We start from the raw sequence: 15,128 nt of genomic DNA, 5'->3' as shown, positions 1-15,128 counted from the left end.
ATTAAAAATATATTAAAACCATTCAGTGAGCATATTTCCGTGTAAAAGGTAATGTATTCAGCTAATGTTGTAGGACTGTTCATGCAAAATTTGGTATCTGGAGGTCATTGGGAAGTATCACTTTATTTTGCACAAACCAACCAACCAACCAACAAACCAATTCTTTATATAATGGATTAAAGGAAAGTTAAAGTCTACTTATATGGATTTAATGTTGATAGCTGGAAATTAAAGGAGGACCTATGGATGACACTAGGTCATCTGTGTCATCCATGGGAAATCTGTATAAAATTATACATGGAGTGGAGAGAGTGGACAGAGAGAATTCTGTGTCATCCATGGAAATCTGTGATTTCCCATCCTCGCGTTTCCATTTGTAAAAAATAAATTTTGATACTAATATCAAATGCCTTTTGCATTTTTAGTCAGAGTCCCAGTGGACTGCATCCAGACCTTTGGCAGAGCAGCATGCTGTCAAGAAACAGTTCCTAATGTTAGTGGAAGAAGAGTTGTACTGATACAAGGGCTCCTTGCACAGCAGAAGGTCCTTGCATGAGCACAATTCTCTTGCTTGCCGATGGTTCTGCCGATGTAGCTTCTGCCAATGGTTCAGTAGCTTCAGTAGCTTCTGCCGATGGTTCACTGAAATCTGGATGCAACCCACTGAATTCAGTGACAATTATTTCTGAGCAAATATTCATAGGATTGCAACCTTAGTTTGCTTTCTGGTTGCTGTGTGATTGAAAAAGGTGTTGCCATGCGTCCCACCCGTTTCCCTGCCGGTCTGCAAAAGTAAAAGTACTTTTGCAAAAAGTACTTTTACTTTTGCAAAAGTAAAGTACTTTGGCAGACCGGCAGGGAAACGGGCGGCAGGGAGATGTCCTCCCGCCCCCTTCCCTGCCGGGCTCAGGCTGCAAAAGTCTTTAGGAAGGCTTCTGCGCGTGTGCGCGCAGAAGCCTTCCTAAAGTCTTTTGCAGCCTGAGCCCGGCAGGGAAGGGGGCGGGAGGACATCTCCCCGCCGCCCGCTTCTGAAGAGTCATCTCGGGGCCCGGGCGAGATTTAAGGAGGCGGGAGGGGGCTTCAAGAGGGCAGCAGCAGCAGGGGGCCGGGGCTTCAAGGGGGCAGCCATTTTTTTTTAAACGGAGCAGCCATCGGAGGAGGAGCCATCGGAGGAGCAATTTTTTCAATAATTACGGCGGCAGAGTGTGGAAAGCGCGGGAGGGGTAAGTAAAGCCCCCCCCGCCCTTAATGGAACCCCCCACCCCAGTGCCGGACCGCAGCTCCGCGGTTCCGTGCACACCCCTATATTGCAGGGTGGGGATACCCAGGGTCAGGTTTTAATGGCAGCCCCAACTAGGGATTCTTGAACACCCAATCGTTTGTACAAAGATGTTGGGGAAGGGGGCCCCAGCCCCTTCCCCTTGGGGGTACCTGTGCAGTCCCTAGGTTTACTCATGAGAAGGACCAGGCAGCAGGAACAGCATTGCTCCACTGAAAGATTCAACATCTGTGATGACAATGGATGCTGACCCCGAGCAGACCGGGGTCACATAATGTGGCAACAAACCAGCCCCTTCTCCCACAGACCACTCTCTCATGAGAGTGTCAGGCCATGGGGGCTCTATATCGAGCCACGTTGCTCTATATAGGAAAGCTGTGGGGACGGGCAACTGCTCTCCCTGTCTTGGCGGCTGCCACCAAGTAACTGTCAAAGTCTGCCCCCTGCCAGCCCATCCAACCATGTGGACATTTGCACCCTTGCTTGTGCCCCAAAATGGTGACCCCACTTTAAAAACAGCCCTGCTGGAAGAGGGTCCAGCATCCTGTTTCACACAATGGCACACCACATGCCTTTGGGGAGCCCATATGTGAGCCCACCCGGGGAGCTCTGGGGAGCCCACAGGTGAGGGCATACCCTTTCTTCCCTGCAACTGGAATTGGGAGGCATAGTGCCCCTGGTGGCGCAGTGGTAAAACTGCTGCCCTGTAACCAGAAGGTTACAAGTTCGATCCTGACCAGGGGCTCAAGGTTGACTCAGCCTTCCATCCTTCCGAGGTCGGTAAAATGAGTACCCAGAAATGTTGGGGGCAATATGCTAAATCATTGTAAACCGCTTAGAGAGCTCCGGCTATAGAGCGGTATATAAATGTAAGTGCTATTGCTATTGCTATTGCTATTGCTAGTAGCCATTGATAGACCTGTCCTCCATGAATTTGTCTAAGCCCCTTTTAAAGCTCCAAGCTGGTGGCCATCACTACATCCCATGGCAAATAATTCCATAGATTAATTATGCGCTGTGTGAAAAAGTACTTCCTCGTGTCGGTCCTAAATTTTCCATCCGTCAGTTTCATGGGATGACCCCTTGTTCTCGTGTTGTGAGAGAGGGTGGACAATTTCTCTTTTTCCACTCTCTCCACTCCATGCATAATAGTATACACCTCTATCATGTCTCCCCTTAGTAGCCTCTTTTCCAAAGTAAAGAGCCTAGCCTCATAAGGAATGTGCTTTGCTGGGGTCACTGCAAATCAGGGGCTCCTGTGATTCTCCAAGATGGCAGATCTGCATATGACACAACATTGGCCCGAACCCAGGAATTTTGAATGGGAGTAAATTTCCATCCCAGCACCGGGTGTTCCCCTTGTCCACCCATGCGGCTAGGCTCTGACACATGGAGCATCACAATCTCCTTTGGGTCCATGCACAGCTTCCCAGGGGAGGAGAGCGTTGAAGTGCAAATGGTCTATTGTTAACCAGAGAGAGTGGGGGACCCATGCAAACAGGGCCCCTTTTGATGGATTAGCTCAACTCATGAGTGTGCAGTCTGATGGAAGACCAATGGTCATCCCCAGTAGACTGGCTCTCTCATGAGAGTGCTAGCCCACCGGCAGCAAGCTGCCAGGGGAGCAGAAATGTGGTTTGATCTGCATGGACTGCTTTGCTGGGGTGAGCCCTCACAACAGCATCCTAAGTCATGGTGGGACAGACCCCCCCCCACCCCACAAAGATCCTTTACTCTCCCTCATATACATCATTCCTCGGAAGTCATCATGTTCCCTTCCTTTTCATGAATAACAGGAAAATAGTGCCTCCCAAGATCCCCCTCCACGAAATCATGCCTGCGTGGTACAGTTTTATTGCGGGGCTCTTAGGAGGCAGGTGGTGCAATCAGGAAGATGCAGGGCAAAACTTAAACCGGTGTTATCAAAATAACTAAATACTGGATAACATCCAGACACTAGTGATCCATCAGCAAAAGCTACTTCCTAGAATACGCCTTCCAATGTTTTGTGGGCTCGCAAAGCACTGGAAGGAGTATTCTAGGAAGAGGCTTTTGCTGGTGGATCACTAGTCTGGATGTTATCCAAATTTTAATTATTTTGATAACACTGGTGTAAGTTTTGCCCCTCATCTTCCTGATAGTTTTGTAACCGATAAACAGTTCCTATTTAAGTGCTGAAGTATTTCAGATTGCTTCTGCTTTCCCCAAAACACAACAGGTAATTTGGTGGCCACGTGATATTTATCAGGAAACCAGATTTGGTCTAAGTGCTGATCTCTAATCCTACGTGTAGATGCTCTTTGTGTTAAGACCATGATGTGTGTGAATTAGCTTTTAGAATGTTGCCTTAGTTTGCTTTTTAATGTTTGTTACATTCTTTGATTTCCATAAGTAAATTTGGACATGTCTGATACAAATCTACGTTGATTAAAATACAAATTCCTGATGTCAAATATTTGTACATTTAGCCCTTTCAGTGTAATAATCTTGTTCAAATATGGGTTCATTGAACTATATTGGAAGCGAGACCATCCAATTTATTTCCTCTGCAGTAAAGATTAACTACATTGAATCAAACCATTCCTTAAAAGACAATTATATAACCACATCTTCAAACACTCCAATAATAGAAATGCATTCCATTGCATAATAATTTTGGTTATCTTAAATATTAAGTTACTATGATTAATCTGATGACATGGTACAAGGATTGTGCAAGTAAGCATGAGTTAATTTGTATTGTTAAGACTTAAATGTTTGAAACTGAAACCCTATTGCAGTTCAGCCACTTCATTACCAGCATCTACAGTTACTGACTTTCCTCTGTCATTGGATGATATGCTCAGAGCTGTACTATGTTTATATGCCAGAAAAGAAAAGAAAAGAAAAGAAAAGATCATAACAATGGAAATATTTGTTTGAACATGAACTAGGTTTGTTGAGAGAGAAAAAATATAGCTTAATTTCATACTTGCAGTTTGTATATGTGTTAGGGGCTATGCACAGAACCGCTCTGGGTGGTTTGGTTCTTATTTAAACTGAACTTGAACTGTACCACCCAATTGCAAGCTGGTTCATTAGAACTGGCGGGTGGTTCATGCCTAGAACCGGGACAAACTGGTTTGAACCAGTTTGACCCAGATCTAGTGCTTGCAAAGCGGCCAGTCAGGATTCCCCTTTACAAGCATCGGGGGAACCCTATGGATTGAAAAAGGGTGGGCGGGGAGGGTGAGAGGTTACCTTATGCTCCGTTATGGTGGCATGGCTCCTCACTGCCGGCGGCACTCCTAGACCATACCAGCACTTCCCTATCATTGCGGGGGCCCAATTGGGACCTCAGAGCAAGCACAGAGGCCATTAGAGTGACCTCCACACATGTGTGGAGACCATTTGCGTCACCACACAAATTTTGCAAGGAGAGGAGCGCTCTTCCACACATAAGGTAACCTCCCCCGCCCACCCTTTTCAAACCCTGTAGGGTTCCCCCAATGCTTGTAAAGGGAAATCTTTACTGGGTTCCCCTTTGAAAGCACTAGAACTGGCCAAACCGGTTCGATCCGAACCGGGCCCAGTTCAGCTCACACTTGGGCCGCCCACCCCCCACTTTTGGAGGACCAGTCCACTTCGAGCTCGAACCATTCAAAGTGGGCTGGTTCTACTGAAACCCAATTCAAGCTTGAACCAGTTTGCACACCCCTAATATGTGTATAGTCAACCAGCTTGAAAGCCTTTACTCCTTGAGGATTCCCCTTTACAAGCACCAGGAGAACCCTATGATGGACTTGAAAAAAGGCGGGCGAGGTTACACTCAAACTCAGACCGCCCCCCCCCCAATATGTGTATATGTGTATAGTCAGCTACCCTGAGGGTCTTTACATATGAAAGAGGAATATTCATTGAAAAATGATCGAATCCAATCTTTCCCAGTACACCACAAGACAGCCCTCTCATAAGCAGAGCTGCATTAGCATCAGTTGGAGATTTTGGTGGGCGGGACAGCCACAGAGGAGCAATCTAGCTTGAGAAAATAAAATAACAGAGAGTTAAAACCCCTTTCCCCTCAGAATGGTCCCCTCGTGGCTGGATTGCCCCCACCCCCGGCATGGCTGCTATTAACCCTTCAGGCTACTTGGGCAAAGATACACCTTTTAAAGTGGTTGCTTTCTGATATTTAGCAGAGGGAGAGCAACTGTCCATATTCAGCCCAGAACAGAGTTTCTCCAATGGTTGTTGCTGGTGTCTCCTTCATGTGTTACTGGTTTTTTAAAAAAAGATTTGATGGCTTCTGAACTGGGAAATATGTTCTTGTTTCTTTTCCTATGTCAATAACTTTAAGAACCTTTTTGTTGAAAAACTGTAGAATAGCAATCATGGCCCACGGTGGCGGACATCCTGACTAAATTGTCTCAAGGACGTTCCATTGAAATTCAAGGAACACATTGTGCATGCAGATGTCCTTTCAATTTCAAGGGGACTTTCACAAGTGAATTTAGTCAGGAAGTTAGCCATTCTTCACAGCTGGCCTGTATGGCAAGCCTTCAGGGAAGCTAGTCTCCTGACTATTCCGCCCTCCTAATGCTGCAGAGAATGTGGGCCAATAATAATAGTAATTATAATAGTATCACAATAAAATCCCCAAACATGGAAATGCTAATCATGTACTTCTTGTAATGTGATTTGACCTTCAATGTACAGTGATGGTGTGAAATAAAGCATACTATCTCTTTCCAACTGTCCCATGCCTTTTAAAATTCCACACTTTTCAGTTTGTTCAGTTCCTTTATCTACTTTTTCCTCTCTACATTATCAGTCTACATGTGCACAGCAATAAAATTATGCAAAAAATCAATATGCTGAACTAACAAATAAGCTGAACTACTGGTTCCTGAAGGCAGCAGGCCCGAATTTTGGAGGCACAGGTTGACATTGGTTGTGTTCTCCGAACCTGCCAAGGTCAGCATATTCTGCTCTACTTATGATTCTGAACCTTATATCTGTAATCAAATTTGAAGTTGGTTGCAGGTGTTGGGTTCTTAACTCTTAGTAGGGCAGAATATGCTGTCATTGGTGGGTTAGGATGATCTGACCAATGTTAGCCTATCACACACAGAGACACACACAGAAATGAGGCTTGCTGATGAGCTCCAGGAACTGGTGGTTCAACTTTTGCATGTCATCTGAACCTGTCCATAGCTGAAAAGTTGCAGAAAGTGTGGAACAAAATGATCCATAGATAAGTGCACTTGCTGTATGAGGAAAGGCTGGAGCTATTGAGGGCCTTTTTAAAGTTTAGCTTTAAAAGTTTATTAAGCAAGCACATATTAGAGGTTTATCAAAGTATGTATGGTGTGGAGAAAGTGGAAAGAGAAATTTTTCTCCCTCACATTTGGGGGTCACCCAATGAAAGTGTTCCATATTAGCTTCAGGACAATCCTTCTTCATACTGAATTTGTTTGGATTTTGAATTACCGCTTACTTTTCTTCTATTTTTGAATATTTTCCAATGCTTAAAACATTAATCCTATAATATCTTCTATCACAATAACTTCGCTTCTCACTAGTTTGATTTGGGAAATGTATATGGCATTCATAATTGAAAACAGATTATGTTTTTGCCATTACCAGGAGTGTTTTGCTGTTTCCAGAAGTATCATTCAAGAGGGAAAGAAAGTGTTACTTGGAAAGGAGAACAATAACCTATGCAGCATGAGGAAGCAAAGAAGAGTGGCCTGTGTTTAAAACACATGGCTGCTGTTACCAAGCAGATTTCCTGATCATATTTAAAATGACTTATTCAAGGAAAGACTGAACAAAGCAGATTTCTAATGGGCTGAGGAGAAACATTCCAGGTATAAGCTGCTGACATACCCCATTCTGTCACCTTGAAGCACTGGCAATATATACAAAGCAGTGATAGGCAATGCAAAAGGCAATGGAAGCATAAACAAACACATCTTGAAATGGAGGACTTTTTTATGTCAAGGAAAAAAGTGTTTAAAAAATTCCACCTTGTATGCAATATTAGCATTGACAGTCCTTGCCTATTAAATTATTGTTGTTTTTTAAAAATCTAGATGGCAAAAGAAGATGGCAAAAAAAGCTTAAGTAGATCTGATTTTGAACAAGAAGACTATGCTTAGGCTGTTCTGAGCTCTTTGGAGGAAGAGTGGTAAAAGTGTAATAACAACTTAACTGTCCCCTCAGTGGAGATGTATTAATCTGGTCAAGAAGGGCAGATGCAGAGTCTGTGTGCTGCTAAAGCAATTGTCAAAGTGCAGGGATGCAAAATTAAGGGATTTTCTGGACATTCTGTATAAAAGGAACTGTTCCCAGACTAGATTTCTGAAGTAGATCACATGACAGTTATTCTGGCTGTTTGTCTATGGGCCAGTTCAAATGATATGGCAAGCAACTCATGTGAACAGGCAGGGATCAGAACTTCCTCCACGGACATGTGGGGGGGGCTGTTCATTCTAATGGCCCCATATTTGTTTAAACATGAATAGCCCCCACACACACTATCAAGGGATGCATTGAGATGGTGTTGGGCTATCTGTGGGGGATGTCCTGATGTGTGCTGCTGGTTGTATTGTATGAACTGGCCCAGTATCATTCAAGAACTGGGCTCCTGAGTCCAAATCTGTTAAGCTTTCCTGGTTATAGGCATGCATATGCTTGCGTGAAAGAGCGGGCACATGAGGGAGAAGGCAGCATTTTTGGTACCAGTCATACATCGGTCAAGGTCCCCTCCCAAAGCATTTTCATGTAAGCACAGGAAATTTTTTGTGCTAATTACTTCTCTGGGCAAAGCACAGTCTATGATAATTAATTCCTTCTAAATATGGCAACAAGCTTCTATGGGGTTTTACAGCCTAACACAGTCTACAGTGAACCTTCCTTATTTCAAGTGTTTTGGGATAGCTGGTTGTTCATTTATAAGAGCCACAGGACTCTCTTGACCTATGGATTTTTTTAAAAAAATGCTTTTCTCTTGCTTGATTCTGTTTAATGCTCTCCATCATCTTTGTGATACATAAGGTGCTGATTTAACTGAGTGATTGCTTCTAGAAGTGAAAATGACAATATACTATTTACTGGTAGCAATTAGAATGCTTTGTTGGAATAAATGGTAGGGTCTTGTGCTTCTCTGCTAAACAGAGATTCTTAGTTGCTTAAACTAAGTATTTAAGGTCACTGGAATGAGACTTCGGTGCATCTTAGGTATAGGCCAGTTCAAAGAGAAAGATTTCATTTAGAAACCACTTGGGAGATTTGGCGGGAAAGGGCCACTATGATGACTGGTGGGCTGTCTACAAGTAATTTCCATTATTTGAACTCTTTACGTGCCATCTTTCTGACTGTGCTCAAAACAGTGATAAGCATTTAGCACACAACATGCCTGATCTAACAGTAATTGAGAAGAACTGGTTTTTGATAACTGATATTGCAATCCCAGGGGATAGATAGACGAGTTAATGAAAAACAATGGGAGAAAATAGCCAAATACAAGGACCTCCAGATTGAAGTTAAGCGGCTCTGGAAAAAGAAAACAATAGTGGTGCCAATAGTTATTGGTTCACTTGGAGCAGTGCCAAAAGAACTTGAACACTATCTTGGCACCTTGGCCATCAAAATTACAACACATCAACTACAGAAGGCCACACTACTTGGGACAGCACGAACATTATGGCAATATATTTAATTTTCCTTTAGTTATCCTAGATCTTTGGAAAGGGCCCGATAATTGAAGTGCCAAATCCAATCAACAACATCTGGCAGACTGTGTATAAATAACAACAACAACAACAACAACAACAACACAGAGTGACTACAAACAAAGGCATGATAAGGTAGCAGGGATGATACACTGGAACATCTGCAAAAAATAAAAGCTACCTGTAGCCAAAAATGGGTGGGACCATAAAATTGAAAAAGTTGTAGAAAATGAAGATGCAAAAATATTATGGGACTTCCGACTACAAACAGACAAACATCTGCCACACAATACACCAGATATAACTGTAGTTGAGAAGAAAGAAAAACAAGTTAAAATAATCGACATAGCAATACCAGGGGATAGCAGAATTGAAGAAAAGGAAATAGAAAAAAATCACCAAATACAAAGATCTACAAATTGAAATTGAAAGGCTGTGGCAGAATAAGACCAAAATAATCCCAGTGGTAATTGGCGCCCTAGGTGCAATTCCAAAACAACTTGAAGAGCACCTCAGCACCATAGGGGCCACAGAAACACCATCAGCCAATTACAAAAAGCAACTTTACTGGGAACAGACTATATTCTGCAACAATATCTATAATAACAGCAACAACATTGATAATAAAATTCAGCCATCCAAGGTCCTTGGGAAGGACTCGATGTCTGGATAAAACAAACCAGTCAATAACACCTGTCTTACTGTGTAAATAAATAAATAATAGCCACCCCATAACAAATTGTTCTCTGGGTGGCTCACAACACAGCATTAAAATCAAGTAAAAACACGTAACACATGAAATCACAACCAACTAAAATACCCAAAAAAACCCAAAACCCAACAACAATACAAAACAATTTCAAAAAACCCATCAGTTTTAAAAATCAAATTTAAATTTAATTTGTAAATTAAATTTAAAAATAAAAAAATTAAAGAAATAGACCATTAAAATACAATTTTAAAAGACCACTAGCAGTCTGAGTAAATACAGTGGAGAAGAGCAAGTCAAGATTGTTGCTGCAGACTAAACGCTGCTTTAAAGAAGTATGATTTCAAAATGCACCAGTCCAGAAACAATAGACTGAGGGGATAAGATCAGAGGCGTATCTAGGGGAAATAACGCCTAGGGCAAACACTGAAATTGCACCCCCTGTCCAAGCATCTGACACCCATCTTTCGGATAACTTTACCATAATATCAGCTGAAAAATACAAGTCAAGCTCGTTAATCTTTTAATATATCAAAAACTATTTAGTAGTGGACTTAGCCAGACCCAAAAATGCTGGAAAACTACAAATTTCAGCATGCTGGGGCTCATGAAATACCCAAATACTATGTGGAGGTGTGCTTGGAAAACTAAACAGTAGTGCCTGTCTAATTCTCTACTATGCATTGTAGCATCACCATTACATAAGTTTTAAAAATCAATGGAAATTTTGACTTTTCCCAGATACTCTGTAAATAATTAAAGGATATGCAGAGTAAACTGTGTCACTGCTTGGAATATATTCTAGTCTTTCAGAAAGACAGTTAAAATGAGAAAAAGAGAGCAAGAAACTCCCAGTGGGCCTTAATATTAAGGATTTCACACTGATTCAAGGACAAACTCACCATTAATAACCATATTAGCAAGACATCACATTTAACTCACTTATCACAAGAAGCAAAGTAAGAGCAAATGAATACAATCCTAGCTCTTAAGCGTCAGCTCAGTATTCACAAGCCCTGATTCTCTGTACATAGTGCCAATCTGAATATGTGTACAGTGTCTTATATTATATTTTTATTTTTTTATTTTTACCTGTAGCCCCTTTGGGGGGCTTCCTAAAGGCTGGGGGTGTGTGTGCAAAGGTTCCCCCTCACCCCGCTGGCCTCTAGGGCCTCGCAGGGACCATTTGAGCATGTGCAGTGGCCGTTTTTAAAAATAATCTTTTTTTAAGGCCACTGAAAACAAAATGGCCACCACGCATGCTCAAATGGCCTCTGCAAAGCCTGGCTTAACCTAGGGCCTCACAGAGGCCATTTGAGCATGCACGGTGGCAATTTGTTTTTGGCACCCTTTTAAAAAAAAATTAATTTTACAAAGTGGCGCCCCCCTTCAAGTGGCGCCCAGGGCATGTGCCCTGCCTGCCCTACCCTAGATACACCCCTGGATAAGATAGATCATACAGTTCAGGGAGTTCCACAACTCCCTGTGCTAAGAAGGCTCCTCTCTTGTGTGCTTGTCACCAGCTCTCCTTCAAAATCAGTGGAGCATGCAGGAGGACCTCCCCAGATGATCACAAGAAGCAGGAAGGTTTGTGGGGGGGGGGAAGTCCTTCAGATACTTTGAACCCAAGCTGTTTAGAATTTCAAAAGTGAGAGTCAGCATTTTGAACTGAGCCTGGAAATGAACCGGCAACTAGTGCATTTGAAGCAGTACCAATGTTATATGGTCCAACTGCTCAAATAGAACATATAGCTATTGAGCTGTAAAAATTAGCATTAGCCAAGGATGCCTGCATGTACTAGATCTACCTGTATGTAATTATGGCTGACATGATGAAGAAACCTTGTCTTTTTAATTTCAACGGGACTACTTTGAGTAATTTTCTTCATCCTGTCACCCATTGAAACCAGTTTGTTGTAAACGGAGCAACCTAATGTGTATCTTCACTAAAATTCTTTCTCTGTATAGAAATAGAAAAGCTGTGATAATCACATTGTTGTCAACATCCTAAAACACTACCAAGTGCTATACAAACTGTGAGGTGCATGCCAGTGATAATGGATAACAAAAGGAGCTTCCTAAACCCAAGGGATATGGAATAGGAATAACAAGGGACCTGTGAAAATTTCAGAGGGGTCAAGCCCTGTGCCACGCTTTCTCAAAGCCCAATTCCCTTCACCATTCAAAATCCTTTTGGCAGTGAAGGAAGAATCAGCAGCTCCTTCCTAATGCTGTTGAAAAGATATTGCGGGGGTGAGGGTGGGAGGAACTGGACTCCAAAACTTCACACTAGAGTGTGTGTCCTCAAAGCCCAATTCTTCCCCCTTAGCTGTAAAACAGGGGCCTCCTTTTCTGCCAAAATATATGGGAAGGTAACAGGCAGGATGACCCGAGCCATCCTGCCCAGCAACTCCTTGTGCTGGCCAACACAAATACTTTTCCAGGAGTTATGAACTGTCCTCTGCTGCTGGTGGTATTTCCCAGCAGCAAGGGGCAAGTGTGCCTGAGCATCACAGTTTGATGGGGTGGGAGATGGGAGGTAGTTCTTGACTCCCTGTTGTTTTTCTGCAGGGGTGGGAGAGCTCATCAGGAAAGAGCCTCTCCTACCCTGCCTGCCTCCCATTTGAGATGGCTGCACATGGGCATCCTGCTTTACTAGCAGGAAGGACTCTGCTGGTACATAAAGTAGCAGATGACATGTTATTCCTGTATATACAGTATTAATCCTTGTTGTTAGCTGTTGTTTTTGTATGTTGGAAATGGGGAACAGGCAGTATAACTGATTTAGAAACAAATACAGTTGCATGTATTTGTTCCTTCATGTTCTCTTATGTCTGTGTTCTTGTAGCCACTGGGGTACTGAAGTAGCTGAAATGAGAAAAAGGCAACAATCACAAAATGAAGGAACATCTGCTGTGTCTCAAGCACCTGGAAACCAAAGGCCCAACAACACATGTTGCTTCTGTTGGTGTTGTTGTTGCAGCTGCTCATGGTATGTCATGTAGTATATTTGGTACCATATTTCACACAGGTAAATGATGACAGAAAACGAATACATGAACCCATCTGGGGCCTTTTCTCTGCAATCAGGTGACTGCAGAATAAATGCACATTTGGTGCTTATTTGTTGCACAAAGCTCTCTCTCATATTGTATTTTTCCAAGCACTCAAAAAACAATATTTTGTACTGGGAGAAAATGAGATTCTTCCTACTCCTGTCCCTGCTCGTGGTAATGCATTCATGGTAAAAATGAATGTGGAAAGTAGAAAGTGTCCTTCTAAATGTCCTTCTAAAGCTGTTATGAAAAAACTGGAAAAAGAAACACTGAGGTCATTTACACAATCAAAAACTATATTCTACCTGGGAGCTGTGTGTGCTCCAAATTTTCACTTGTGTGGAAGCAAGTTGAGAGCAAAATTGGGGTAGAAGTGATTGAGGCTATTCACACAAGCATGCAAAACCAGGCTAAGGGAGCCCAGCACGGTTTTGCACACTTGTGTGAACCACTAGGATCACAGCCAATCCCAGTGGCCACATGGTGGCAAATCTACCAAAGTAGCCTACTAGTTAAATGAGGTTTAGAGAGTGAGCGCTCCCTTGATCTCATGTATTTGATCATGTGTCAGCTTCAGCTGCTTGCAGCCACGGCGCATACACGTGGAGGGGGGGTATCCCAGTAAAGGGGTTCTGGGGGCGGAGCCCCACACTCAACCCCTGGAGCTGCCAGGAGAGCCGGAGCCAAGTTGTCGCTTGTCTGACCAGGTGATCTGCCCACCCAGGGAATGGTGAGTGCTTGTCTGCAGGGAAGGTCGGACAAACCCGCTCTCCCCACAGACCTCCTTTCAGCCCTTCACACTCCTCATGTGAAGTGCCTCATTGTGTGGAAGCAAGGTAGGAGGAAAAGCTACCTATGTTTTCCTCCTAGAGCACACACAGCTGCCAAACCTGGATAGAACACAGTTTTTGATTGTGTGAATGACCTCATTGTGTCACTTTAAGAAGGGACATTTGGACAGACTTCACTATCTCTGACCTTCCTAAATACTACATGGACAGCAGCATCCAGACTTTAGTCATGACTAAGCAGCACTGCAGTCAATGAGACAAGTTAACCATGACTAACTTAGTCTGGATGCTGCCTATGTTTTTTAAAAGTAATTATTTGAAAACTCCATGTGAAAAACAAATGTTTTCCTCAAGCCTAGCAAATGCATGCTAAAAATTGGTTTTTAGATTCTTTTCGTGTAGAGCAGTGACAAGAGGAGGAATGAAGTCCAGCACATATTAAATGAATAATGAATATGAACAAAATCATCCTGTTTATAGCAATCTTTATAATTTGATGAATAACCTACAGAATGTATTTATAGTCTGGACAAATTCAAACTCAACTGAGATCCTTTAACTGGCAAAGAGCTGTCATCTTAATGGGTGTCAGGCCAGGAAATTCTTGCTACTCAGCTCTTCCTAAAAGAATCATCAGCTCAGGAAATCTGAGACTGAAATCCATGTTTATTTTCTGTTTTTAAAATAACCTCAGATAATCATGTGATCTTTCTATCCTGGGCATGTCCAGGGTGCCTGTCACGAAAGCATATAAATGCTCAATAAAGCAAGATTTATAGGCATGTGAATAGTCTAGTGACATCAACAGGCCTGTGCACATTCATACAGCTATTTTCTTGCAAATAGGCTCTGAAGATCCTGCATATGCTTATCTATTTATAGCAAAGGCAGTTCCCAACATTTGTTACACTTCCAAGTGACCAAGAAACAGAACCCAGGATGGAGAGATGCAAATAAAGGGGTGGGATTATGTACATAGGAACAGGCTCCATTCTCAATGACTGGAGTCACTAGGGAAGGAAGCAGTCTTCCACCCACAATGGTGTCTTCATGTTTATCCTCCAACCTCAATGGTGTCTTCAAATGCACCCTTTTACTTTTTTTTCATGTAAATGTATGTGTTCTATTTGTTCCTGTGGAATACATAAAGTGTCTGCAATAACGGCAAAACTTGTCCTCTACCCATGACACTGGGCAGATAAGCCTTTTGACCGAAATGCAATAGGGGCATGGCATGTATGCCTTCCCCCCATAAGAATGGGGAGGCAGCCAGGAGTCTTTGACAGACTGTCAGAATGATGGGTAATTTGCTAGTTGATGTGATAATAATCTGCTTTGGATGAAGTTTTTCATTTCACTTCTTTCCCCCTTTTAGACAGCCTTTTAAAATTGGTTGTTTGGTTGTTTTTTGTGAATTTAAAAGGTGTAAGTTAAAGAAGTAGCAAACATTTTAATTATATCATTTTTTGTTGGGTCCTGAGAATAATTCTAGAGTTAAATCATTATAGGCTCACGCACATCCATGTAATGCAAAAGTCCATCACCTCCATCTGCAATTGCAGCTGAGGATGATGGGAG

At 42.7% G+C, this 15,128-nt stretch overlaps 1 protein-coding gene across 12 annotated transcripts in view; it reads left to right on the top strand.

Moving 5' to 3' along the window:
* Positions 1–15,128, top strand: part of RGS17 (regulator of G protein signaling 17) — a 126,574-nt gene that overhangs the window by 75,204 nt on the left and 36,242 nt on the right. For 4 of the 12 annotated variants that reach the window (XM_053293183.1, XM_053293178.1, XM_053293171.1 and 1 more), the window contains exon 2: positions 12,552–12,695. The exons of 7 other annotated variants lie outside the window; for them this stretch is intronic. In XM_053293183.1, coding sequence (XP_053149158.1) covers positions 12,577–12,695 — 119 coding nt within the window. In that variant the 5' untranslated portion in view covers positions 12,552–12,576. Of the gene's footprint in view, positions 1–12,551; positions 12,696–15,128 lie in introns of those variants that run through there. One more of the 12 variants, XM_053293197.1, reaches the window with a different exon arrangement.

This window comes from Hemicordylus capensis, chromosome 1 (assembly GCF_027244095.1).
Source record: "Hemicordylus capensis ecotype Gifberg chromosome 1, rHemCap1.1.pri, whole genome shotgun sequence".
NCBI classification, from domain to species: Eukaryota; Metazoa; Chordata; class Lepidosauria; order Squamata; family Cordylidae; genus Hemicordylus; species Hemicordylus capensis.
This window is presented reverse-complemented; position numbering and strand designations above follow the sequence as displayed.